Source organism: Chelonoidis abingdonii, chromosome 1 (assembly GCF_003597395.2).
Source record: "Chelonoidis abingdonii isolate Lonesome George chromosome 1, CheloAbing_2.0, whole genome shotgun sequence".
In the NCBI taxonomy this organism is placed as follows: domain Eukaryota; kingdom Metazoa; phylum Chordata; order Testudines; family Testudinidae; genus Chelonoidis; species Chelonoidis abingdonii.
The window spans coordinates 908031-934094 of NC_133769.1; the positions used below are offsets into that span (position 1 = coordinate 908031).

General features: G+C 43.3%; 1 protein-coding gene across 1 annotated transcript in view; it reads left to right on the forward strand.

Annotated features, from left to right (window-relative positions):
- The first annotated feature begins 3565 nt into the window (after positions 1 to 3565).
- The window catches only part of AHCYL2 (adenosylhomocysteinase like 2), a 223705-nt gene continuing 201206 nt past the window's right edge, over positions 3566 to 26064 (forward strand). The window contains exon 1 of the mRNA XM_075063578.1: positions 3566 to 3709. Coding sequence (XP_074919679.1) covers positions 3584 to 3709 — 126 coding nt within the window. The 5' untranslated portion in view covers positions 3566 to 3583. The remainder of the gene's footprint in view (positions 3710 to 26064) is intronic.

Here is a 26064-nt window from a genome sequence, read left to right on the forward strand (position 1 = left end):
AAACAAACTATACCCTCAAAGGGACTTTTTCAGTGGTATAATAACATATATACTACAGCTTTATCCTGGTATAGCTATGCCAGTTGGAGGGGGGCGGGGGCGGGCTCATGCTCCTAACCAACATAGCTATGGCAGCAAAACCTTTAAGCCTAGATCAGACCTAAATGAGAAATGTCCAAGAAAATTTAAACGGGGGTGCGTTTCCAATCTGCAGATATTTACCCTCCATGAGGTGGTTGTGATATTTTCTGGAGGATGAGCTGACTGATCCATAATTACTAGTGATTTTTAATCTTACGAGTAGAGTGTGAATTGTATTCCTACTTTACCGAGACACAGAGCAGAAGGAAGGGTGGCCAGGGACTAGAGTGCTAGACTGGGCTGAGGAAACCCAGGTCCAATTCTTTGCTATGCCACAGACTGCTTGTGTGTGACCTTGGGCCAGTCACTTCATCCTCTGTCTTTAGTTCCCCATCTGTAAAATGGGGATAATACTTCCCTATCTCACAGGTGTGCTGTGAGTATTGATACGTTAAAGACTGAGAGAGGCTCAGATGCCATGGTATTGGGGACAATATAAGGACCTAAGATGGATGGAATTGGGCTCAAGAAGAGATGGGTGTTCTCATCAAAAGCATTTTTGAATGTAGGTGTTTTTGGAAGGGATAAGGAGATAAATATGCAGAGGATTCCCAAGCTACCTGAATAACCAAATGAGTATTTTGTTGGTCACGGAAGAGAGGTTTCAAGGAATCTGACAAATATTGGCAGTGAATATATTTAACCATACCCACCCCCAGGGACAAATGTCAAAGTTATCTGGCCATCTGGTCTCCTTTTCTTTAATTAAGTGAATGAAACCTATGATCACACAGGCCGGCCCAGAGACATTGCCAGAACAAATCAATAGCTGTAGGAAAATCAGATTGCTCATCTCAAATGCACAAACGCTATTAAGCAGAGACAGTCTGAATCACCTTGAGTTCATGTCTATAGTGCACTGGGTTCCAGAAAAAAGCAAATACTGTAGGAGGGTATTGACTTTTCCTGTGTTTAGAATATATATATAGTATATATCAGCAGGATGACTACAGCATCTATATCCATCAGTTGACTTATTCAGCATTCATCCCCATGGTATCTGAGTGTGTCACAACATTATACACCCTCTCTTTTTTTCCTACCACAAATCTGCAGGAACTTGACTTAGGGCATGTCCATGATAGATATGACAGAGGTCTATGAAATCATGACAGGCGTGGAGGAAGTGTTATTTACTCCTTCTCATAACACAAGAACTAGGGGTCACCAAATTAAATTAATAGGCAGGAGGTTTAAAACAAAGAAAAGGAAGTATTTTTTTCACACAATGCAGTCATCTCATGGAACTCTTTGCCAGAGGATGTTGTGAAGGCCAACACTATAACGGGGTTAAAAAAAGAACTAGATAAGTTAATGGAGGATAGGTCCATCAATGGCTATTAGCCAGGATGAGCAGGGATGGCGTCCTTAGCCTCTGCTTGCCAGAAGCTGGGAAGGGGATGGATCACTTGATGATCACCTGTTCTCTTCTTTCCCTCTGGGGCACCTGGCATTGTCCACTGTCAGAAGACAGGATACTGGTCTAGATGGACCTTTGGTCTGATCCAGTATGGCCGCTCTTATGTTCTATACCTAGCATAGCATGGGGTCTTAGTCCATGACTCTTGCTCCTAGGGCTGTGGAAATACAAACAAATAAATCATAGTAATAAAACTATGGCTTTGAAAACCCACTTCAATGACTACAGCTTTGACAAAGAACTGGGTCTCCAAAAAAGCAGGTTTTTGTTTTTTTTTAAGCATCCTGAAAGAGACACTTGCTCTCTGGGAGCAAAGAAACAATGACAGAACAGGGGTAGCATGCATCTTAAGTTTGTATTTTGTGGTTTTCAGATTTAGTTTGCATTACCTTAATGCTTCATTTCCTAGTTTTCAAAGGTTTGGCATGCAGCTGACATTCTGGAAAGGCACGAGACCACCCTGACTCTCCGTTAACGGAACTTTTGGGTATCTAATATTTTATAAAGCCAAAAAAATTGTTTTGAAAGGAAAAAAAAGTTCAAGTGCTGCTAACTGTATCCTTGTAGACATATGAAGGTCACCAGGGTCTCCCTCAAAACAGATGTTCCTGCCTCTGTACAAAACACCAACAGATGTTGATATATTGTTGTAGGCGAGGAGGCTCCAAGTCTGTAGAACTGCTAAGGTAGCAGAGTAGATTATGTGATGGGTTCTAGGAGTTAGAGGCAATAGGTTCTATTCCTGTTGCTGCTGTGTGACCTTGAGGAAGTCTTTGCATACCTCAAGTTTCCCCTCCTATACTTTGACGGAGTTATCTATTTAGCCTGTAAGCTACTTGGGGAGGAACTATTTGTACTGTGCTTCGCGCGGTTGTGGTTGAGGCCTCTAAGCACAATTGCAACACAAATAATGGTGTTTTTTAAAACAAATATATTGTTTGTAATGTAGGGCCTCATTCTGCAAATATTCAAGCTTTACTCACTTGAACAGTTGGACTTTAGCGGGACTGCGTGGATGTGCTTTGTGTTTGCAAGATCTGGGCCTTACAGGCACATGTAGTTCTGGCCCTGAAGAGTTTACAGAATCTGCTAAACAAGAGCTGACGATCCCAAAGACGGATGGGCTGCTAGCACTTACGCACAGACAGAGCCCGCCTGCCCCCCGCCCAAAAAAAAGCAAGCACACCGGTACACACCACAAGTAAATGGCAGTTGTGAAAGAGGTATAAAAAGAGAGAGCCAAGGGCGGTGGGAATTCTTGCAGCTGCAGACTTGAGAAGAAGGACCCCGAAGACCCAGGACTTTAGGAAATAGAGCTCAGTGATCACCTGGGCCTGGGGGAAACAGGCACGGCAACGGATCTAGCAGCCAAGCCGACCCCCACGTTAGCAGAAGAGAGCATGTGACCAGAGGAACCCCCAGCCGCAGCGCGGGCAGGTGAGAGACACGAAGAATATACAGCTCCTCAGGCCACCCCGCGCTCACCCCCTGCCATAGACGGCGGAGCGCTGCGGCAGCGCAGCACGCAAGGGCCGGGAAGCTGTAGTCTTGGCGGCCTGGGCCCGGCGCTCCGCTGGAAAAAGCATTGGAGCGGCGACTCCATGGTCCCGCGCTGCAACGAGCGCAGCCAGCGGCCGCTGAGGAGGGGGCGGCCGTCTGAGGGAGCCGGAGGACGGGGAAGCAGCGGCAGTGGCGATGTCCGGTGCAGGTGGCGGCCCCCCCGTGGACGTTGAAGGAGCTATTGCGGCGGCCCTCCCCATCTGGAAGGACAAGGGGGCCCGGCAGCCCCGTCCCGCCCGGCCAAAGACGACCGGGGGCCATGATGGACCCCGCGCCGGGCTTCGGCGTGGGCGGCGGCGCCCTGCCCCGCCGGCCCCAGGCCGGGGGAGCGTGAGGCGGCGTGGGGCCCCCGGCGCGGCGGGTCGAGGGCCCAGAGCGACCATCCGTGAGCCGGTCTCGCCCCGGTTCTCATCCTCTGTGTGGCCGTCCCCCCGGCCGGCCAAGGTGCCGCAGGCTTCGGCCATGAAGAGGAGCGACCCGCACCACCCGCAGCACCGGCACCGGGACGGCGGGGACGGCGGCGCCGGGCGGGAGGCGATGGTCAGCCCCGACGGCACCGTCACCGAGGCGCCCCGCACCGTCAAGAAGGTACCGTGGGGAAGGGGGACCCCCTAATGCCGGACCCCGCTAGGGAAGAGGGTTCCCCATGACTGAGCCCCCCATTGCCTTGATGCAGAGCCGCCTTCCTACAAGGATCCCTATCTGCTTCCCCCGCACAGAGACCCCTGGGAGAAGCAGCCTGTCCCCTTTGTAGTCATGCTGTGGGACAGGGACTCTCATCCTTTGAGAGGGAAACTCTTCTTACCCGATGGGATCTCTTTGCCCTAGGAAGGGGCTCCCACACAAGCCTCTCAGGTAGGAGAGCCCAGTTCTCTGTGGTGATCCTCCCTTGCCAGCTTGCTGGGATTGGCTGGGGGGCTCTGTTTCTCCAAGAAAGACTGGGGCTCATCTCTTTGTCTGTAAGCGAGAGCTCCCATTCCTCTGGAGAGACTTTCCTTGTGACCCCTTGACAGCATACCCAGGGTTTGGGGGACCTGACCCACCTGGTCTCTCCCTCGAGAGGCCAAAAGCACTAGAAGCTGAGACATTGAACTCCCTGGAGAGAACTACTCCAGATAAACCCCTAATCCAGCCCTGGAGAGACCCCTGAGTACCCAGGTGGAGACTCTGCCATGTGCTATCACTATAGGCACCCTCTCTTGGAGAAAGAGTGGAGCACTCATAATCTGATGCCTCCCTCCCATCATCTTCCTTGGTCATCTTTGTTCATAGGTAACCTCACATTATCCTGCCTACACCAGGATTTTAACATGCAGTAATGACTAGTTAACATGTGTAAAATATGCTGTTTCCCTAGTGAAGACAAGGCCTGAAATTCTTAAAGCCAAGCAAATATATGTTTTACTACTGTATATTGCCTTAAAAGTTGCATACATTTGCTTTAAACTTAGGACTGTACCAAAAGGACTGTGGATGTGTAAACCTAGTTTAATAAATGCAAAGACAACCCTTCAGGCACTGGAACAAACCCATGCACTGAAGTGACTGGAAATCAGTAGCATTGCAAAAGGAGAAGGAACAGCATGTACTCCCAGACATCCTCATTCAACATATCACTTCCTATAGCAACCACACACATTCACAGCCCATAAACAATCCCACCGTGCTAGGCAATGGAGGTGGTGGTGGTTTTGCTCCTCCATGAATACTCTGCTCCTACTGCATGGAGGATCAGCTCCCTCTGGTTGGGTATTGTTTGTTTCCCTTATATCAGACCTTGTCTCTGCTGAGTTTAGAAGTACCTGGAGACAGAGATGCAGAATTCTTCCCAGGCAGAAACTCTCACCACCCACATCAATACTCCCTCTCTACCTGGGAGATTTAGAAGGTCAAATATGTCATGATCCTTGACACAGAAGATCCATCACCATGATTTTTGTCTTGTCAAGCATGCACTGGTCCTTGAGAGGAAATATTAAGGAAAACAAGTGTCCTTCCCAAGGATGGCAGACTCCAAAAAGGGGAAGAAGGAATGGGTGATATCACATGGGGAGCTACAGATAAGTTATAGTTTTAATGTGTTGGCTGGAAAAGTATGCTCTCTGTTAGGATTTATGTTGACTGGCTAATCTGTTAAACCTACAATTTACCTTGTCTACACTAGGATTTTAACGTGTGTTAACACATTATGTAATGTGCTTAAAATACTTTTTGTAGTGTAGGTATGACCTCTGAGGGTTAATAGCCAATGCTTTTTTCCCCCTTTCCATTATTTTCTCTTTCTAGAAGTGTTAGTAGTAGATATTAATTTGGTTTTGCAAAATTCTAGTTGCATAGGCAAATACTTTTTCTTTCCATGAAGAGATAATTATTAACACATCACCATGGTAAAGTGTGGGTGGGTAAAAGTGCCTAAATTGGTAGATTTCAGTGATTTTTGCAATGCTGTTTTTAGTTTTAATGATCGGATCATAATATCAGATCAGTAGCAAAATGACAAAAACATTTAGGACCTGATCCTGCAAAGATATATGCACATGCTTAATTTTAATCACATTTACTTACTCTTGTCCCAATTAAGTTAAGAACCTTTTCTTAAGCCTGGTGCTTTAATGTTTGTCCTCATTTTCACTATACTGAGTTCCTGCGGCCACCAAATCCATGCTAAGGTTTTTTAGCTACTTGTGACATCTTAGAATTCTGTATGTAGGCCCAAATTTTCAAAAGTGGCTACCGATAATGGGGATCTCAGTTTTAAGATACCTTGGACCAGACTTTCAGAGGTCAAAGTCATTTAGACAGGTCACATCAGTCATTTAGTCTTAACAAATTAAAATTTCTAGTTGCAGCTTACTAATTAGGTGAGCTCCCCTTGACTTCAGTTGGAAGTGAATGAGAGCTTTTAAAAATCAGGCTTAAGGTAATTGATATTGGACATCCATAAAATGAGGTATCCAAAATCAGAAAACTTTCGAAATGTTGGCATTAGTGATTGTGGTGTGGTAAGTTGGTAAGAGTAGGGATGTGAGAATGAGTGTACACTTATACAAGTGTGCATAGCAATTTAATATTCACCTGTCATATATTTGTTTATGAAGCATATTGAAATCTTCTGAGGAGGTACTATACAGTTGCAAAATTTTATATTAATATAAATGCTCATTTTACAAATGGAAAATGAACTTTTTTCTAGCTTTCAGTACTGAAAGCAGAGCTTGCTTTCTGAATTTCAAGCTGTGTTCTTTCTGCTTCTTAACATTATCAACATAAAGGTTCTGGAATTGGAACTGAGCTGGCAAGCCTGTTGATTCATGAAGCAAAATAGAACACAGCTTGCTCCTCCACAGCTAAACCGCCTCTGCAGTACTGATGACAGTAAAAGCTGCAGGTTTTGTCTGTAAGCTAAGTGGGTTTAAAACTGAAAACAGGGGGTTCAGACACATAGGGTAACAAGGTGCATCTTATTACAATGTCACTTGTCTGAGTAACTTCACTGTAACTATAAAATTCCTCAGTAAAATGATTAAGTCAAAATAGGTGCTTGATGCTCATCAGACTGGCATTTTAGTGAGCTGTAGTTGGGTATTTTACTTTGCAAAGAGTATAAATGACACTCATGTGGCTTGTCTAAATGATGATTTTGACCTTGACTCCTAGCTAATTTGATTGCATCAGGGAGCATAAAGGTTGAAATTGTTACTTTTCCATAATAAATCCAATTGTTTGCGGTGAGGTTCTTGCAGCATTTTATTCACTTGCTGTATAGGAGGATTTTTAGATAGTCTGTGTTCCATTCAGATTATTTTATTTTACTTGTGTTAGTTTGAAATTGAGTAAATGGCATTCTAATCTATAGTGATGAGTTATACCAGGGTAATAAATGTTTCTCCTAAGGCTGAATTCCCAACTGCTGCTCGTACTGAGTGGTTTATATGCCAGTTAGTAAAATCTTACCAGTGTTACAGTATAGAATACACTTGGGCCCTCTCCTTTGGCATGTATGCCATTTATTTTTAGACAGCACCTTCTGTATGATATTCAGACCTTTGTTGAAAGACCAGTACCTTAAGTTTGATACAGAGACTGTTGCAGGTAGAAAGGGAAAAGTGACATGTATATTTCTACTATTGTTTTTCTCTCTACAAGGAGTAAAGATTAGTAAATGTTAACTCAGTGAGGGGCATAGAAAGTGCAGAGATGAGGAAAGGCAGTATAATTAAGGGTACCTAAACTCTGATGAATGAGTGAAATATTAGCAGTTGGCAAGTAGTCTGAAGCCCACACCCAATTTGTATTAAAATTGACATAAATGCTAAGTACAGGTGACTATGATATTTGTACTTCCTTGACAAAGGAATAGACACTTCATGTTTTGAATTTACCAGTGATTTAAAAACCTATAGCTGATCAGCTTTGATCATCACCAGGCAGTTGAGAAATGGGCCATAGGCAGTATTTAAGACTTTGTAAAGTGTATTTGGCCTCTTGGGGTGTATTTTGAGCATCTGAGCTCCAGCATCTTTAAAACAATGTTCTATGTCAAACAGGAAGTGATGAAGGCAAGATAAAAAAGAAATGGCTGAGGTGTTGTAAAGGGAAGACAAGGTCAACTTGAGTGAGAGTCACTTGCAGTGTTGGGAAGTTTTAAAGAGAGGACTGAAAGGTAGCAAAGACTGGAGGAGTGGAATTATTTTAAGTGGTTATGACAGTGATTGGGTGCAACAAGTCCCTAGTTATGAAAGCTAGGAGGGGAGTTTTCAGTTGGTGATGGACTTGAAGCCAGTAACCATAGTGAAAGATGGGGTAATAGTCATGCTTCGTGAAAGGAGAGAATAGTCTGGATGCAACATTCTGAACCCCTGAAGTTGAGTGTAAGCCTTCAAAAAGACTACAAAAAGATGTTGATAAATATTGAGACAAGAAGTGATGAAAGCATAAATAAAGATGTCAGCAGTGAGTGTATTCTGAGGATAGTATTGGATGACTTGCAGATGAGAGGAAAAAGGCTAATGGTCCAGGATGTCTCCAAATTTTGTTGTTTTGGGAGCATAAATTATGGTGATGAATAGCCTCAGAGAGACATAAGGTTGATTTGTGTATGTATAAAGGAGGAAGAGGGGAATAAATGCATGGCATGAGATTAGAGGCAATTCTACCCACAAGGAAGAAGTTAGTTTTGAAAACATTTAATAGGAAATTATGAGATCTTGGAGTCATGGATAGTTCTCTGGGGAAAAAAAAACTCAATGTGCAGCAGCAGTCAAAAAAGCTAACAATATTGGGAAGCATTAAAAAAGGGATAGATAATAAGACAGAAAATATATTACTTCTAAATAAATCCACGGTATGCCCACACCTTGAATACTGCATGCAGATGTGGCCGCCCCACCTCAAAAAAATAAAAATAAAAATAAAAAAAATTGGAATTGGAAGAGGGCAAAAAAGATGATTAGAGGTATGGAATGGCTTCCATATGAGAAGAGATTAATAAGACTGAGAGATGAGTAAGGCGGGGGTGGAAATATGCTAGAGGTCTATAAAATCCATGATTGGTGTGGAGAAAGTAAATAAGTGTTGTTTACTCCTTCCCATAACACATGTACTAGGGGTCACCAAATGAAAATAGGCAGCAGGTTTAAAACAAACAAAAGGACATTTTTTTCCACACAATGCACAGTCAGCCGGTGGAACTCCTTGCCAGAGGATGTTGTAAAGGCAAAGACTATAACGGGGGTTCAAAAAAACCTAGATAAATTCATGGAGGATAGGTCCATCATTGACTATTTGGCAGGGATGTTGTCCCTAGCTGCTGTTTGCTAGAAGCTGGAAATGGGCGACAGGAGATGGATCACTTGATGATTACTTGTTCTGTTCATTCCCTCTGGGGCACCTGACATTGGTCACTGTCAGAGGACAGGATACTGGGCTAGATGGACCTTTGATCTGAACCAGCGTGGCCGTTCTTATGCTGTAGATTTGAGCTGACGTACCAAGAAATAAGGTAAATGAAGAGAATGAACTGAGGGAGATGTAAAGTTAGATGTCCTCTCTAAAAAGTGATTTCTAATCTAGCATTGAGTTCTCCCATAGCGAGATAAGATATAGACAAGTGGTTCAAGACTGGGAACCTGAGGCAGTCTGCATTAGGATGAAGGGGAGATGTAAAGCCTTGACTAGCTAGGCATGTAGGAGAAGTAAGATCCAGTCCCACAGTGAGTGCTGGAGGCTGTTTGAGACAGTCACAAAATTTAGACCAAAGCACAGTAGACCAAATACGAGAATAAAGAAGAATCTAAGATAAGAGGTAATGTGAGCTTTAAATCTCTCATGTGAAGTTCTCTGTGGGGAGGCATAGCATACGCATTTGCAGTATAAGCATCTCCTTAATGCCTCAACCTTGACTTAGAGGAACCATCTCTAGTGGGGAGAATGGAACTGACTTGCTACGGCCCATTCAGGTTTTCCCCTCTCCTGTGATTTCTGCCACAAAACTGTCACTAAATGACAGCGTTGGTGGCTAAATTTGTGATGAGTTCTCAACCCAAGTGCCCCTAAACTAATGTCCATAATTTGTTAAACATTTGTCAGATAGTCTGAGCTGCTAGTCACTACTGATTTGAGCTAGATTTGTACCAGCAGCCTAGAGGTGAAAAATTGTGTCCCATTAATAGTGTGAGCCATCCAGCCTCCTGTTTGCAGTAATTTTTTTTTTAAGATAAAGACAGAGTGGTTGATGGCAGTGCTATTTAAAGGAAAAAGGGTTTAGTAAACTAATTTTTACTGATTTGTACCCTAAAGCGTGATAGAAATCCTTTACAGTCTGTGTAACAGGTGTCATTATACAGACAGTGAAGGAAGCCAAAATCAAATTCACCAAATGCTTAACTCAATATAAATGTATTGAATTTCAGTGAAGCGTTTCTGGGCTCTCAGAAGTCAGTCTGGTGCTCTGAAATGGTGAGACTCGGCAAGTGTAGAAATGAGGTTGAAGAACTTGAGATTCGATTTCCTTAAGCAATTCTCATGATGTGTAAAGTCTTTCAGATTAAAGACTTCCATATCCAAATCTCTTCTGGGAACACTTGCTGTAGCAACTCCATTGGCCATCTCCTTGCCTAAGACGTTGAAGCAACAGCTTGCAGCTTTGCTTTTCTCTTAGTAAATTGCCATAATTCTTGTGCCCTGTGGATCTGAGGGAGAAGGAAAAAGTGTAATTGTGTAGTCCTTTAGATGCATATTGGGGTATCCGAACTTTATCCAGTCAAAGGCTGCATTGGCAAGAACTCAAAGGTCATGTGCATAATTAACAGGTTGCAGCTGCCCTCTCTTAATGTGGAAGTGCAGCCTGTGGAAACTACAGATCTCAGCATGCAAGAAGTCTTGGTTGTGAATCTCATGATTGGGCACTGCATGCAGACATCTAGCCTTGGAGCCTTCTCATCTCATTATTAAACATGAGGACAGCTGTTAGCCATGTGATTGATGTTGAACGCCGTAGGCCAGGGGCAGTCAGTTATTTTTTGTCAAGGTTCGTATTTCTTGGTCAAGGTATAGTCAAGGTCCAGACTTCAGAGAAAATAATTAAAAACCCCTCAATAATAAGTAAGTAAAAAAGATTTTGGTGTCTTCAGTCTGGGTTTATCCTGTGGTCTGCCTATTGACTACCCCTGCTGTAGGCTGTGGTCTGACATCCCATATATCAAAAGCGGTGCTGCTTCACTTATCTAACTGGAGTGGTCACATGTCAGGGAAATATGGTATGCAAGTGGTTAAAAGAAAACACTGGCCCTTTATCTCCAGATAAGTTGATATAATGACGATATGGTCATGCTAGGCATGATTTTGAGTCTTCTCTGATTTTGCAGCAGACACTCGCTTATTCTGCAGTCCTGCTCAAACACATGTGCATCATATCATATATTCAGTTCTTGGAAATGAAGATGAACATTGATCAGAAAGTCAAGTAGAAGTTTGTAGGAGACGAGATAAACCAGTATCCATGTAGGTGGTCGTGGCCATCCCTCTGCACCTCCCTCTGAGGAGGGCCATGCCTCCTCGCAGTCTGGTCTGGTAGAGTACACTCAGAACAAAGAAAGGGGGCATGAGCAGTGCTCGATGGGCCCTGGTCATCAAGTATGGAAGGACCGCAAACAGTCTGGGCTCTGGCTGGCTGTCAGGACAGAGTGGTACTATGTTTACTGTCCCGCCCCTGCTTGAGGGCTGGACTTCTAACAGTCAGGGGCCTGGCCTGCAGTCAGGCAGAGCTGTAGCAAGTATAAGCCCAGCCCTCAAGCAGGGTGAGGCCGTAAACAATCAGGGCTCCAGCCTGTGAGGCTCTGGCAGAGGTGAGCACCACACACAGGCTGTGGGGCTCCAGCAGAGATGTCCGAGGAGTGCAGGCTTCCTGGCTTAAGGAGAGGGAGTGGCAGGGGGTATGTGGGCTCACCCAATTCCACTGCATCCCAGGCCAGGGGGCGAACAGTGGTGTAGTGGTCTGCCACTGGGTCAGCAGGGATCCACCTGTAACACACTGACCTTGTATCAGGCCAGCGCTCAACCAGACTGTTGTCTGGTTTCCCTGGGCTGCTTCCTTCTCTCCCTCTCGGGTGTACCTGTGTCCAGGGGTCATCCTCGGGATATACTGCCAAGGGTGGCGGTAGCAGTTCCTTGGAATTGGGAGTGGCCAGGGTCTTGGGAAGCTTGTGCAGACCCTCAGGTCAGCTGCGGTTCTCCTCAGGATCCCCCTTCAGCAGCAGGGAAGATATATCTGTCTCCCTTGGCAGCTCCCTCCCGGCTGGGTTGGGCTGGCCTTTTATACTTCCTCTTCGTGTCCCGCCCATCTGCTTCCGGTGTGCGGGATGTTGTCCTCCTGGCTCTGCCCACCAGGTGGCTTGCTACACTCCAAATCAGAGAGATGTCACCAAAGTATAAAGGAATGTTGCTCCAGGCAGCTGGATTTGCATACGAAAAAGCCCTTCACCAACCACAGTAAAATTAAGAGGTGAATCAGGTGTTATAAGAGAGTGAGCAGAAGTTGGTACAACTCCACAGAAGGATTTAAACAAAGATTAATTGAGTTGTATCCTAAAATGATTGGGGAACCAATGGACTTGTTTGAGGATGGAATGACATGGTCATGCTTATATGTACATATGAGAAGGAGGGCATTCTCTGCATATGCTTGGGTTTAGAGGGTTGACACTTGAAGGAGGCCATAGAACGAGTGAGAGGAGATGAAGGCCTACAAATGGAGTCAAGGCAATAGTGTAGCTAGGTAATATGGAAGCGGTGATGCAGGAAGAGATTCTCTGTCTTTGAGAAAGGAATGTCTTTTTGGTCTGTATTTATACAGCACCTTGCACAGTGGGCTCCTGCTGCAGGGTTAGGTCTCCTAGGTGCTCCAGTCAGATGAATAGTAAGAGGAAAGTTCGGGGTCAGGAAGATACCATGATTATATCCAAAGGCAGCAAGCGGAAGGTGTGAGTTGCAAGGATGACTGAAGAGAGGGTCATGTTTGAGGATGCTCTTCTTGCCCAAGAGAACTGCTTGTCTGAGGCAGCTGACTGAAAAGTTTAGGGGTAACTGTAAGTTTTCCTTGGTCAAGAGGCAGAGAGGATGAAGAAAGATGAGTAATCAGTTTTTCAAGAAATGTTACTGTTTAGTATTATCAGCATAAAAATAGTGGTTAAGGTTTAAGGGATGTATGAAAGAAATTGGGGTTAGGTAGGAAATGACAGTGAGTGGAGAGTGAAAGAGGTGCAGAGGAGTCTCACTATTAGGAGAGAGCCATTAGATACAAGTGTGGAACCATGGCTGGATGGAACCTAAGTTGGGTGTTCAGGAGCCTGGACTTATCCAGTGTCAGAGGCTATACTGAACCTGGAGAGGAAGAGTCTTCAGTGAAAAGTTGGAAGTTCAGTGACAGAATGGGAATTCTGTGCTATACCCAGGCCAAACCTCAGGAGGATATTGTGAGGAAGGGTACTTGTGAAGGTGATGGTCTCAAGCTCTTTATTGAGAAAGGAAAGGCTACAGGCAGGACAGTGGTTAGGGCAGGATCAAGGGATGCCTTTTAAGTAGGGAGAGGAAAAATTTTAAGCGCTGTAAGGCAAAGCTTAAAAAACCCACTCATCTGTTGTGATCCTAAGAGCCTCTTTTATACCAACTGGCAAAAGGCTCACCCTGTACATTGTTGTCAAAATATTTAGCCAGACAGTGTCTTGTAAGATATCATATGAAAACTGGTGACATGCTGGTCATGAATATCATTGTGTGATGTGTGTAGGGGTTGTGTGTATGTGCGCTTGAAATATGTTCTAAAACGTGTTTTGGAGGCGGTTGATAAACACGCTTGCCCTAGACGAAGGAATGTGGATTTACCAGTCAGCATGGACCAAGTTAACAGAGGGATGAGAAAACGGCATGGCTTGATTATGAGCAAAGGTCAATAGAAGTACATTTGCATCTAAAGTAAACAAAGTGATCAAACCAATCAAAAAAGCAAATAAAGCACAGGATGAAGAACAGGCTTAGTACCTGCACCCCAGAGAACAAACAGCAGGGGAGAGGAACTTTATCTGGGTTCTTTTCAAAGAATACCTTTTAAAGGCTTTCTGGGCTATAAGAGGGATGAAAAGGGAACTCTCGTTATCCCTCACATAAGTGTCAAAGAAACAACATCCTCTGATTCTGTGAATGGTAGACCTTCCTGTCTGAGGGACTGGGGATGCTAATAACTTGATGTAAAGTGTTTAGACAAGGGTTGTAACTTGCTACAGTTAAGTTTTAGTCACTGAAAAGTATGTTGTTTTTGTTTGTAACCCTACTTGTCTCTTTCTGTTGTTTAGTATCACATACATTTGTATTCTTTATTAATAAACGTATGCTTAGTTTTACTATAAACTGTCTCAGTGTTGTGTATTAAGGTAAAGAGTGTGCCCTCAGCTGAGCCAACAGGCTAGTGTATATTTTGCCTCTTTGGAGGCAGCACGCTTGGTAATTTCTGTGAGTGTCCAGTGAGAGGGGCTGGATTCTGAAGAGAAACGCTCTTCCGGGGAGTTCAGGAACTGAACTGAATGTTACCTGGAAGATGAAGTTAAGACTGGCAGGTTCTCGATGAGTTTGCTGGTCAGGCAGACAGACTGGTGTGGCAGGGAGCTGACATACACAGATTAAGCTCCAGCAAAGCGCTCTCTTGCTAAGGCCGAGTAACAACAATGGCTTACAGTCCTGAGCACCCTGAGAAAGTGTCATGCCTGTGGTCAAAAGGATACTTTTTTAGATGATGGCCGCAAAACCTAAGCTTTCATTTCAAAGAGACTATATAAACGCTAACCAAAGGTAAGGGGGCAGAGGCACCTCAGTTTTGCTAAGCTGCAGCAGATCAAAAACTAATTAGTCTTGTCAGTTGTCTTTCTGCTACTGGGAGATCTCTGGGCAGTAATGAAATTTATAAGAATCATACTGATGCTGTTTGGGTGGTTGCAGCAGAGTCGGGCATTGAAGCTGGGGATGAAGTTTCAAAAAAATCCCATGTGGGAGGGCCAGAGACAACCCCATTCTCACCCAAGTGAGAGTGAATATCAAAGAGCAGCATCCATAAAAGGGTTGAGGGAGGCTTCAGACTTTCAGACACCTTGTAACTAGAGGCTGATATAAAGGGAGAGGCCCTCTGTAAAGTCCAGAGACGGAACCCTTGAAGGGATCCCAGCTGCTGGAGGAGTAGTTGAGGGTGTTATCTTCTCACTTGGGGTTTGCCTTTGGACACTGGAGCTCTCTATCTTTCAAATCAGTCTTTGGCTAATAGGCTTAGGTGTCTGCTGAATAAATTGAAATGGGAGGGGGAAGGGAGATAAGAAGTTAGCAACAAGTCTTGAGAGAAGTTTTTTTGAGGAGAGTCAAGAAACAGAGAGGCAGAGAACGTTTGGGCAAAGAAAATGATGTCTTGGGGTGGGTGGGGAGGAAATGGATACGAAAGACAACGCAGAAAAAGGTGCACCATCATCTGTTATAGGAAAGTGATGTGAAACTCAGAAGGAAAAGAAGAAATAAGAAAAGAGAGAGATGCATAGTACTTTTGTTGTTTTAATGTATTATAGGTAGAGCTGGTAGCACCACCTCTGATTAAGTTACCTGAGATGCACTGTTCTCAGTTGGTTATAACTTTCCCAAATTTTATTCATTTGAGCTGAAATTTTCCATACTGGGTGTTTACCTTGGGATGATTGATTGATTGATTGATTTTTTTAAGTTTCAGAAAAAATGGTTCAGCTATTTCCAAGACCAAGATTAGGGGAACATATTCTGGGGAAAAACACCAGAGCGCATGCGTTTCCAGAACCTGGAAGAGAACCCAAGATTCCTCAGTCTCAGTATTCCTCTGTCAGCAAATATCTGTGGAACCCACTGGTACATTGTGTGTGTCTTCCCAGTTAATGACTGGTCCACATAACCATATATTTTTAACCTCTTCTGTTACCAGTTATTCCATTAGGTAAGATGGCAGAGGTCTGTTGTGAATCTAACCCTCCTGATGGATCTGTTTGGATATGAATTCCATGATGGAATTTTATTTTTTTTTCCCCCCAGTTTGCTTTTTTAAAAACCTAGCGAATTGCATACAGGAAAACTACATTTAAGGAACATTGTGAGGGTTGTAAAGTCAGGCACTTAAGTTAGTAAATGCCAGAATTAAAGTTGCAGTTCACCCCCCCTTAATTGCATGATCACATTCTGTTTTTTTTCCACAGGGTCCCTGTAACATTTGGTGCACAGGATGGAACAGTACTCACTGGAGTGAGCAGCTATTCAATGTTTTGTTTTATCCTCATTGTTCAACGTTTGACTCCATGCTCTGGCACACTTTTCAAACCTTGCTCTGAAGACAGAATTAATTTCCTTATGAGCTTTTCTGTGGTCCACAATAGAACTTGTGTCCTTCACAAATATTAATTTTATCTTTACAATACCCTTGGGAGATGAGGTGTGGTATCCTCATTTTACAGTTTAGGCACAGAGGCATACAAAGATTAAGGTCAAATGTCAGCTAATTTTGGGTCCTGATTTTGAGATGCCTGAGGCTTGATTTTTTTTCCAGAGTATTTTAAAGTCAAAGCATGGCTCTCATTGACTTCAGTTGCAGAAGTGCTGAGAACTCTCAGCAGCAAATCAGACTTCAGGGTTTCAAGTTGGGCACCCAGAAATTGAGGATCACATGATAGTTTGGTCCAAGTGACTTGCCCAGAATCACACAGAAAGTCTGTGATAGAGACAAGGATTGAATTTTTTTCCGAAGGGAAGCCTTCAACTGCCTTAACCATAAAACCATTCTTTCTCTTCCAGCAACCTTGCTTTATTCACTACATACTTTTCAGCTTCTGCAACAAGTGAAGCAAGGATCCTACTAGACAACACCCTCCTTCATTAGTCACCCCTAATACCTTCTCAGAGCATAGTCTATCCTGTGCACTGAATGAGGAAGGGGTTTGGGGGAAAAAACAGTATATCATCAAAGAGTGTGTCATAATGCACAGTGGGGGCGGGGGGGCGCTAGATTTCCTAACTTTGGCATGCTTGTCTTGCAACCTTAACATTCTTTTAATGTAGCTTTTAATGTGCAAATAAATAGAAAATTTATGGCAATATGTACTGTTTACTATGTGCAAAAGTTTTATTATTTGAAATTGAAGAGGGAATGGCTTTAGGGGCTTGGGTTGTTGGTATTTTTCATTCAGAGTAGGTGGCATCATATCTGGGTCTGTAGGTGTCCATTGCGTTTTTCATGCCGTGCATAAAGTACCATAGGAAAAGTAAGGGTTGACAAGGTAAGAGAACTTCAGTCTCCTGGGCTGTCATCTTTTCCATGTTCATTCAAAAAAAACAAATATGTGAAAACAAATAGTAAATGGGGGAGCATGGATTTGTCCTATCCGAATATACTTATTTTTTACTCCTGTCACAAAGATAGCAAGTGAGCAGCACTTTATCTCTCATAAAACTGTAGGATTCATGAAATAGGCTGTTGCTAGGAGACTTAAACTCAAGGGCCATTTATTTTGGAAAAACTTGCTATAGCAGATCATGTTAGTGCCTGTTTTGTTCAATGAACTTTTCCACTGGTCTGTCAAGGTAACATGACCTGGAAACTTGCCATCTGAGGTTTGATATTCTTTTTCCTTGCTGGGCTGAGGACATCTTCTCGGGTTCTCTTCAAGACAGGCTGGGTGGGCCAGGACTGCCCGGTGGGGCAAGTGTGGCAATTTGCCCTGGGCCCCACAGGGGCCCTCACGAGACTATAGTATTCTATAGTATTGCAACTTTTTTTTCTGGAAGGGGCCCCAAAATTGCTTTTCCCCAGGCCCCCTGAATCCTCTGGGCGGCCCTGGGGTGGGCATCAGTTTTCCCATTTGTAAAGGGGGGAGGAATAGCTCTGGTTTGAGCACTGGCCTGCTAAACCTAAGGTTGTGAGTTCAGTCCTTGAGGGGGCCATTTAGGGATCTGGGGCAAAAATCTATCGGGGATGGTACTTGGTCCTGCTGTGAAGTCAGGGGACCGGACTCGATGACCTTCCAAGGTCCTTTCCAGTTCTATGAGATAGGTATATCTCCATATAATAAAATGGAATAATACCTATTTTAGAGGGATGTTGTCAGGATTAATATTTGCGAAGAGCTTCAGCATCCTTGGAGGAGATGCATATTATTACTATCGTAGTCCAAAAATCTCTTCAGTTTCAATCAGTACTGGACTGCTCTGTTTTTGGTATCATAGCTTTCTGTTTTTGCATTTTAGAGTACGTATTGTATGTGTTCATCTGTAATGGGTTTCCATGAAAGTCTTGGAACACGTTGGTATTCTGAGTTTTTCAGATTGAGGTAACAAATTGTATTTTACTTCTCTCTAGAAACACAGAATCTTGTTGTTGGGATGTGGGTACAGGGACATTTAGTAAAAGGGTATATTTGTACTGCAGTGTAATGGTTGTGAGCGCTTTGAGTTTCTCTGGCCAAAAGTGCTATGTAAGTGCAAAGTATTTTTACATGGTTTCTTTAATTGTTCATATTTCCTCTGAGACTCTTATGGGGCAGTAATTTTGTAAAATCAGTTTTTGGTCTATGCTAAGCTACCTGGCAAGGTCAAGCAAACAGACTGAGAAGCAGTAAGTGTTTAGCAAGCAAACTGCAGCTTATTTCACGCTCTGTAGTCCATAAGGTGGATACTTGTGCTTGCCATGTATTATGCATACTGAGAAAATGAGAAGTTCACAAGACTTCAGTTACATAAGGGAAACTGCCTTTTGAATTTTCCTTCTACTCAACTGATTTTAAAGCCTGGATATTACAGTGATGCTTCTGCTGTGGTGGTAGGTTTTAAATGAGCCAGGAGTTAAGCGAAGAATCCAGCAAATCAGTCCAACAGACAGGTTTAATAGCGTCCACTCTCTGGCACTTATGGTTTTAGAACTGCTGGCTCCTGGGCGTAACTTCTAACCCTAGTGGTGCTTTTAGTTTTCTTTTTGGAGCTGGTTTCTAAGTCCCTGGTTACTTACTTTTGCCTGATTCAGCTCTGACGATCTGTGAGCCACAGACCCTTAATGCTGGGTTGCATACACTTTTGAACCAGGCATTTACTGTCTGAGCCACTATCACACTGACCTGAAAATGAAGGGAATTTAATACTGTGTATTGTAACTGGTATATAATCCCACTGCCTACTGCTGGTTTTTTGCTTCTGCACATAAGGACGTGTTGAATTCTGAAAACCTGAGTGAGGAAGGGAGTGAAAATGTCAAGAAGCAGAGACTCATGGTGGATCTGTGTTTTTCCTTTGTGTGTTTATATGCCATGGTGGCTGGATTCTTTATGGTGTGATATTTTCAGGTCACTTGTAGGAGTAGTGAGGACTCCAGTGACTAACCTGTCTGTCAAAGCTCTAGAGTGAACTGATTGATTCTTGTTGTGTGGCACACTGGCAGCAATGGGAAGAAATAAATGCTTGCCTTTTACGTGTTGTCGTGGCGACTCTTATTTGATGTTACTTTAATTGTAGGCATTGCTTTGTCAGTCTTGTCAAATAGTGTGAAGGGAAGCAGATACAACAGAGATGTGTGTAGCCTGGTGTACTAAGGATTAGCAGGTGAATTTTTTTTTCTGTGGAAGAATGGTTAAAAAAAAAAAAGTGTCTGACAAAGTGGGTCCACAAAAGCTTATGCTACAATACGTCTGTTTGTCTATAAGGTGCCACAGGCTTCCTTGCTGCTTTTTAAGTGTGTAATGTGCATAATCATGAAACCTATCAGTGCCAAAAGAGCAAAACTATTCCAATGAATGTGTGTAAAACAAAATAAATAGTGACTTGTCTTAAAGTCCCTATATATTTTAAACTAGTAGGGTTAGATAGAAATGCTGAGGATTCCAGCCATCAAGTGGTGTGTGTTTGTTTTTGTCATTGAATCAGAAGATCTAGAACAGTAAAATCACGTTATTCTGACTACCATCCTGCTTTCCACTTTTAAATTATAATCTGATGTTAGTGGTTGGTAATATCTCAAACTGTTAGTGCTAGGACCAATTCTGTACAGCACCTGGAAGCTTGGAATCCCTGATATCAAATGACATTAAAGCCTTAATCTGATTCTAGGGGTTTGTGCACAAACTGCTATGTCACTGGTGCTTCCGTGATCTTTTCCTTAGGCTCCGACGGATGATGTGATCTAACTTTCTGCCGCTAAGACTATTGCCATGAGAATTGCAGTTCAGAATCAGGATTTTTCACAGGGTGGTTTTCAAGTCACTTACGTTAAGTAATGTTACAATACTCTGAGTGAGGTAAAATCTTCCTAGTTCAGGCTGAAACACAAGACTCATCGCTTCACCTTAGCATATTTTACATTAACCACTGCCGCCTCCTAGAGTAACAGAATCAGTAAATGGTGAGCGAGATGAATAAGAGACCAAAAAAACACCCACAAAAACTCAAAAATAGTGGAAAAAAAAGTGAGTATAATGCCACACCGCACCAGATTTTTGATGACTATGTAATTTTGTAAGGCATTTAGATACCACAGAGATGAGCATAGTAGAAATAGAATAAATTAGGCTTCTGCATTGGAATTATAGCACCTAGGGTGTGGGGGGAAGCCTGATGGGACACTAGCTTATCTTCCAGCCAGAACAGGATCATTCCCTGTTACGTAACTTCTCTGGCCTTGTTGGAGTTCATAACTCCTCCCAAATTAGTGTTATCTGCATAGTCCATTTATATGCTATTTTTATTCTTCTAACTCCATTCATTGAAGGTGTTAAATGAGATCAAATCTGTTCAATACACACTCTTGTGGCTCTCCCATCACCACTTTTATGTTTTGTCATAACCTTTCACTTAGTTCTTCATCCAATTGTTGATCCATGTGACGAGGTTCCATATGTGAGCCCATTAAAAATGTAATTTTGAGAGGCTGTAGAAAATTGGCTTAATATTACTGAAAATCATTCGGTTTCGGTGCTCAAGGATTACAAGTGAAATGCAGAGTAATACAGGATAGGATAAGGGTGCCCAACTTTAAGTCAGTTGAGGGCCATGCTGGTAATTTTAAGATCTGGAGGACTCTATATACTGTGCATAAAATGGATATGGCAGCTACTCTTATCTTTAAGTGGGCATTTACAAACAATAGAAAACTTTTTAAAAATGTGAATTAAATTTGATGCAGGATCTTACCGCAGTTACCAAGAGGCTTTCTGCAGGGACAAGTGTAGCAAAGGGGATGCCATCAGGATCAGTTTCTGCTGATTCTTTTGAGGCATTGGAAAGATGTTTTATATAGAAACATCACAGAAATGATCCTGTGCTGCCACTGGGGCATTCCTATTTTGGAAGAGAAATTTGACCTCTTCTACACGGACATGGGAGAAGACTTAAAGGTCATGTCAGTTCCATTTTGATGCTCCTGCTACTTCTGTATCATGCTGGATGAGGGAGGAATGGAGAAGCTATCATGTCCTACTTCCCTTTTGTTTGTGATGCATATCTCCTTGCAGCATTAGTGTCAAACCAAGTCCGGTCCTTTATGTTAAAGGCCAGCAAAGGATATGATTTTTCAGAGGCAGCTCTCTTGTCCTTCAGTCATGGTTTCGGGCTGGTTGAAGAAGCAGCATTATAGGCTCAGTCAGAGGAATGTGGACTTCTGAGTGCATCAGGGAGAGACAGGAGTTAAGATTGAGGTAGGGAATCTAAGGGTACGTCTACACTGCACGATTATTTCGAATTAGCTTAAACCGATATTACAAAACAGATCTAATAAAATCGGTTTAGCGCGTCCACAGTGGGATCCCGAAATCGATTGTTTGCGTCCATGGTCCAAAGCTACCATCGATTTCAGGAGCGGTGCACTGTGGGTAGCTGTTCCTCAGCTATCCCATAGTTCCCACTTCCGTGTTGAGAGCACAGTGCCTGATGGGGCAGAAAACACTGCCCCGGGTGGTGCTGGGTACAGCCTCACCCCTCCCTTTGTGAAGGCAGCAGACAACCCTTTGGCGCCTTTTTCGCGGAGTGCATTGAGCAAACGCCATAGCACAGCAATTTTTCCTTTTTTTTTTTCACGTGGTGGTGGGGGGAAATAAACTGAGGAGCTGTTCCCTGAACCACGCCAGACACTGTGTTTGAACCTACAGACATTGGGAGCTCAGCCAAGAATGCAAATAATTTTCAGAGACTGCTGTGGACTGTGGGATAGCTGGAGTCCTCAGTACCCCCTCCCTCCCTTCATGAGCGTCCATTTGAGTCTCTGGCTTCCCGTTACGCTTGTCACGCAGCGCTGTGTATCCTGGAGTTTTTTATTCAAACGCTTTGGCATTTCGTGTTCTGTAACGGAGCTGGATACAACAGATTTGTCTCCCCATACAGCGATCAGACCTAGTATCTCCCGTACGGTCTATGCTGGAGCTCTTTTTCGATTTCAAACTGCATCGCCAGCCGTGCTGATCAGAGCTCCACGCTGGACAAGCAGGAAATGTAATTCAAAAGTTCGCGGGGCTTTTCCTGTTTACCTGCCCGCTGCATCCGAGTTCAGATTGCTGTCCAGAGCGGTCAGTGCTGCACTCTGGGATGCCGCCCGGAGGCCAATAACGTCGATTTCCGTCCACATGAACCCTAATCCGAGTTATCACTATCGAATTTAGCGCTACTCCTCTCGTTTGGGAGGAGTTCCGAAATCGATTTAAGGAGCCGTTTAACTCGATATTAATGACGACGTCGTGTGAACGGATACAGCGTTAAATCGGTATATCGGCCATTAAACCGATTTAAAGTCGCAGTGTAGACCTGGCCTAAGAAAGGGAGGTTGACAATGATATGAAAAAGGAAGCAGAAAGCTAACATCTTAATTTTAGTAGGGGCAAGATTGTATTTGGTTTTTGGCTTCTGAACCAATAATGGACTGGATTAGTAGCTGAAATAAACCAAGAGATAAACCCCCTCTTCCTGTGCACCCCACTTCTAAAATGTTATTCCTGCTATTTGAAAGAGAGTGGAGAGGGGAATTTCTCCTTAACCCTCCTCCACCCACGACATGCAAATATCCTAACTTATAGAATATATAGGACAAATAACTTGTCCTAAACTTAATTGTTGTCATAAACTTAAGTTTTGCATTTGGATCCTAGGAGGAATATAGACTGAGTTAGTTAGATTGCTACTATTATCTGGTTTTGTAGAACAGTGAGGCTAAGATGCAGACTGCTGCAGATCTCAGGGAGTCTCCTTGGCCCTGTCTCCTTGGATCATAACTGTACAAACTACAACTGTTTTTAGAGGATAATGTTAAGAATATTTTTCCTAGAACTTGGCTAATTAAACTGTGCAATAGACATTCTCCTTGACAGCCTATAGTGTCATGCCTATTACACTGTTAAGAAAGGAAACATGCTAAAACAATCCCTAAATACTCTTTTACCTAACTTGGGTCTGACCTAGTTTGGGCTGGGTCTAGCTGGATTCTTTTGTATGGGTAAGAGTAAAGCAAAACTGATGGGGGAAACATGCAGAAGTAGCAATCCCCAGAGCAAAACAGTATCCTTAATTTGCCTCAACATTCTCTGTAATAACCAAGGATTTAAAGTTTGTTTAAATTGGGTTATTCAGTGCTAATGTTATGCAAGATTCCTGATCAGTGGTTTGAGCTGAGACAATACTTGGAGCTATGATGGAATTAAAGTAACCTTGGCAACCATTATAAATAAAATAGGCCTCCTTGAGAAGTAAGACTGTGCCTATGTTTGCTGCATTCATTCATATCCTTCACTTACATAACAACATGCTGCTGCAGCAATTTAATACCCCAGCATCAAGGGCAACTGCTAGTTTTGAGAGTGTCGTGGGCTTTTGCTTTGCCAGCTGGTTCTTGCGTCTATTTCCTATGGAGTTGAAATGATGGCAATACTGTTTTTCTCTGTATAACATGCAGCTGTTCTCTCCCATCACCGTTTCCTTGGACTCTGATATTTTGTTCTCTCTGACAGTTCTGTTCTTGAGCTCTGATGCCGTTGCAGCACAGTACTGAATCCATCTCTCTCCATTACGCGCCAGCCTCCTAAGCTTTTCTGAGAAATCATGACTCCTTGTATGCACATGTGCATATCTTCAGTGTACTTTAGTGGAATACAGCTGTACATTGTAGTAGTTAATGGCAGTCCAAGCTATGAACTAATTGCCATGTTTCAGTCTAATTCTACTAATCTTTCCCCTTTTATGGAAGGAAGGGCATACAATTTTGAAGCTTTCTGTTAATTCTGTAACTCTGTGGGGGGTGAGGGTGGCAATTGTTTCTTCTGTATGTATGTCACTGAGAGGTGGGGAAGCAGAACAGAAGAGTAGGGTTGGAGTAACCTTAACACCAAAGTTATGACACACAACTAGTAGGAGTCTGACCTGCATTGCACATGGTTGAAGCAGTGCTATATTTTAAGATCACACTTCTGTCTGAATTTTTTACCTGTTGATGGTGTTACAAGTAACACTTAAGCTGCTTATAACTACTATGAAAGATCGGAAAGATCTTTTTTCATTTACTTTGTTCACGTGACCGCTGTTTGTGTAGTCAGTTGGCTGTTTCCCCCGCATTGTCAGCCAGTCTTCTCTGTTTGTGTGGATCCTTCACACAGCCACAAGAGAGAGAACAACATTTTAAAAATAGAGAAATCTGAGTTTTAAAACCACAAAAATTAGTGCATTATCTAAACTGACTAGATTTCAAATTTAGAAGTCCTGGTTCTAGGTCTGTGGGGACAGTGTTGGGGTGTGTGGTCCTTGCTGGGTCCTATCTTTCACCAGCCACTCTGATTCTTCAGTACCTTTCCTGCTGCCTTGAGTTTCTCTGGCACTCAGGATAAGATGACATTTTTATCATGGATCCTATTTAGAGGACCTGTATGTTGGTCTTCTAAATCCTTGTAGTGAAAAATTTGTTTTGAGCAAACTTCTGGAAGGGTAATATTGTCAATGGAATTCAGGTAGCCAGGTTTATTTGATCTATTAGATAGGGTGTATCTACTCTACAAAATTAAGTTGACTTAGTTACTGCGGTGACTGTAATGTCTGTTGTGCATGTCTGCCCTACGCTCCTTGTGTTGGCAGAGCATGTTCACAGCAGTGGCACTTACATTGACACAGAGAGCAGTGCATCATGGGTAGCTATCCCACTGTGCAGCTCTAGCACAGGATTTCTTGAGAAGGTGTTTGCAAAGTTCAAAGCACAGTGGAAAAGGGGTCGGGGATATCATTTTGAGATCACAGCAAGAGGCACACTTGCAGAGGATAGCATGCAACTCCGTGTAAAAGCGACATGTCTACGGCTCCGCCCCAGAGTGACTGATCTGGGCAGCGAAGTTGAAAACAATGACCAGAGCAGTCACAATGGGCATTGTGGGACAGCTCCCGGGGCTGGTTAAGTCAACATACGTAATGCAGTGTCTGTGCTGCCACTATGTCAACCTAGCTATGTCGACATAAACTCTACACCTCTCGCAGAGGTGGAGTTAAGTTAATGTAGCAGGCAAGTTATGTCGGTGTTGGGAACTTTGTAGTGTAGACACTGGCATTATTATGTTGACGTAAGCTGCCTTACATTGACATAACTCTGTAGTGTGTACCAGGACATAAAGTGCAAGAACGATTACCCTGAATAGCACGTGTAGATGTTTTAACACACAATCACAATTATTTTTCTCTGTTAATTTTGTCTTTAACTTTTCACTGAGAACATGATCTCTGGTGACCAGACAGAGTGAAGGTCAGTAATGAAACTTTATTTATCAGAAAAAACTTCACATAATAGAACTTTTGTTTGAAAGATGCTTCACAAAATAAACAGTAGCCCTAACTGCTTTTAAGTTAAATAGTCACAAACTTAACTAGCAGAGGAAGTGCAATTAAGGCCTTGTCTACACTAACGAACTTACACCAGCACAGCTCTTCCGATGCCAACAGTGAGTTTTGCAAGGGAATCCTCCAGGTGAAGGAGGAGCAAATATAGCATCCTTGGGGTAAGTGGCTGTCTGTAGTGCGTGTTTATGTTTGGGGGTTACTTGCTGTGTGCTGAGCTTGTGTTTGTCTGTTTGGTTGTTTGAAGGACCATGTGCTGGCAGTTGGAAGCTGTGAACTTCAAAGTAAGGTTTGAAAGCTAGAAGCCTCTGTTAATTGGCTGAGCCTTGGTCAGTGGGTGGAGCTATCAAGAAGGCCAGGGCTTTATAAAGCAGTGAGCAAGTCACCAGGGTCTGCTAACAGGAAGTTTTGCCAGGGAGTTTGGAAGGGGAGTGGGAAGGGGGCAAGGTTCACTTGCTGTTCTTTAAAACCTGTAAACTAAACTACATTGAAAACTTCTTGATTTAAACAAAACCTTTTCATTTACTAGGTAGCTACAGGAGACAATGCACGCAGAAGCCCAGCAG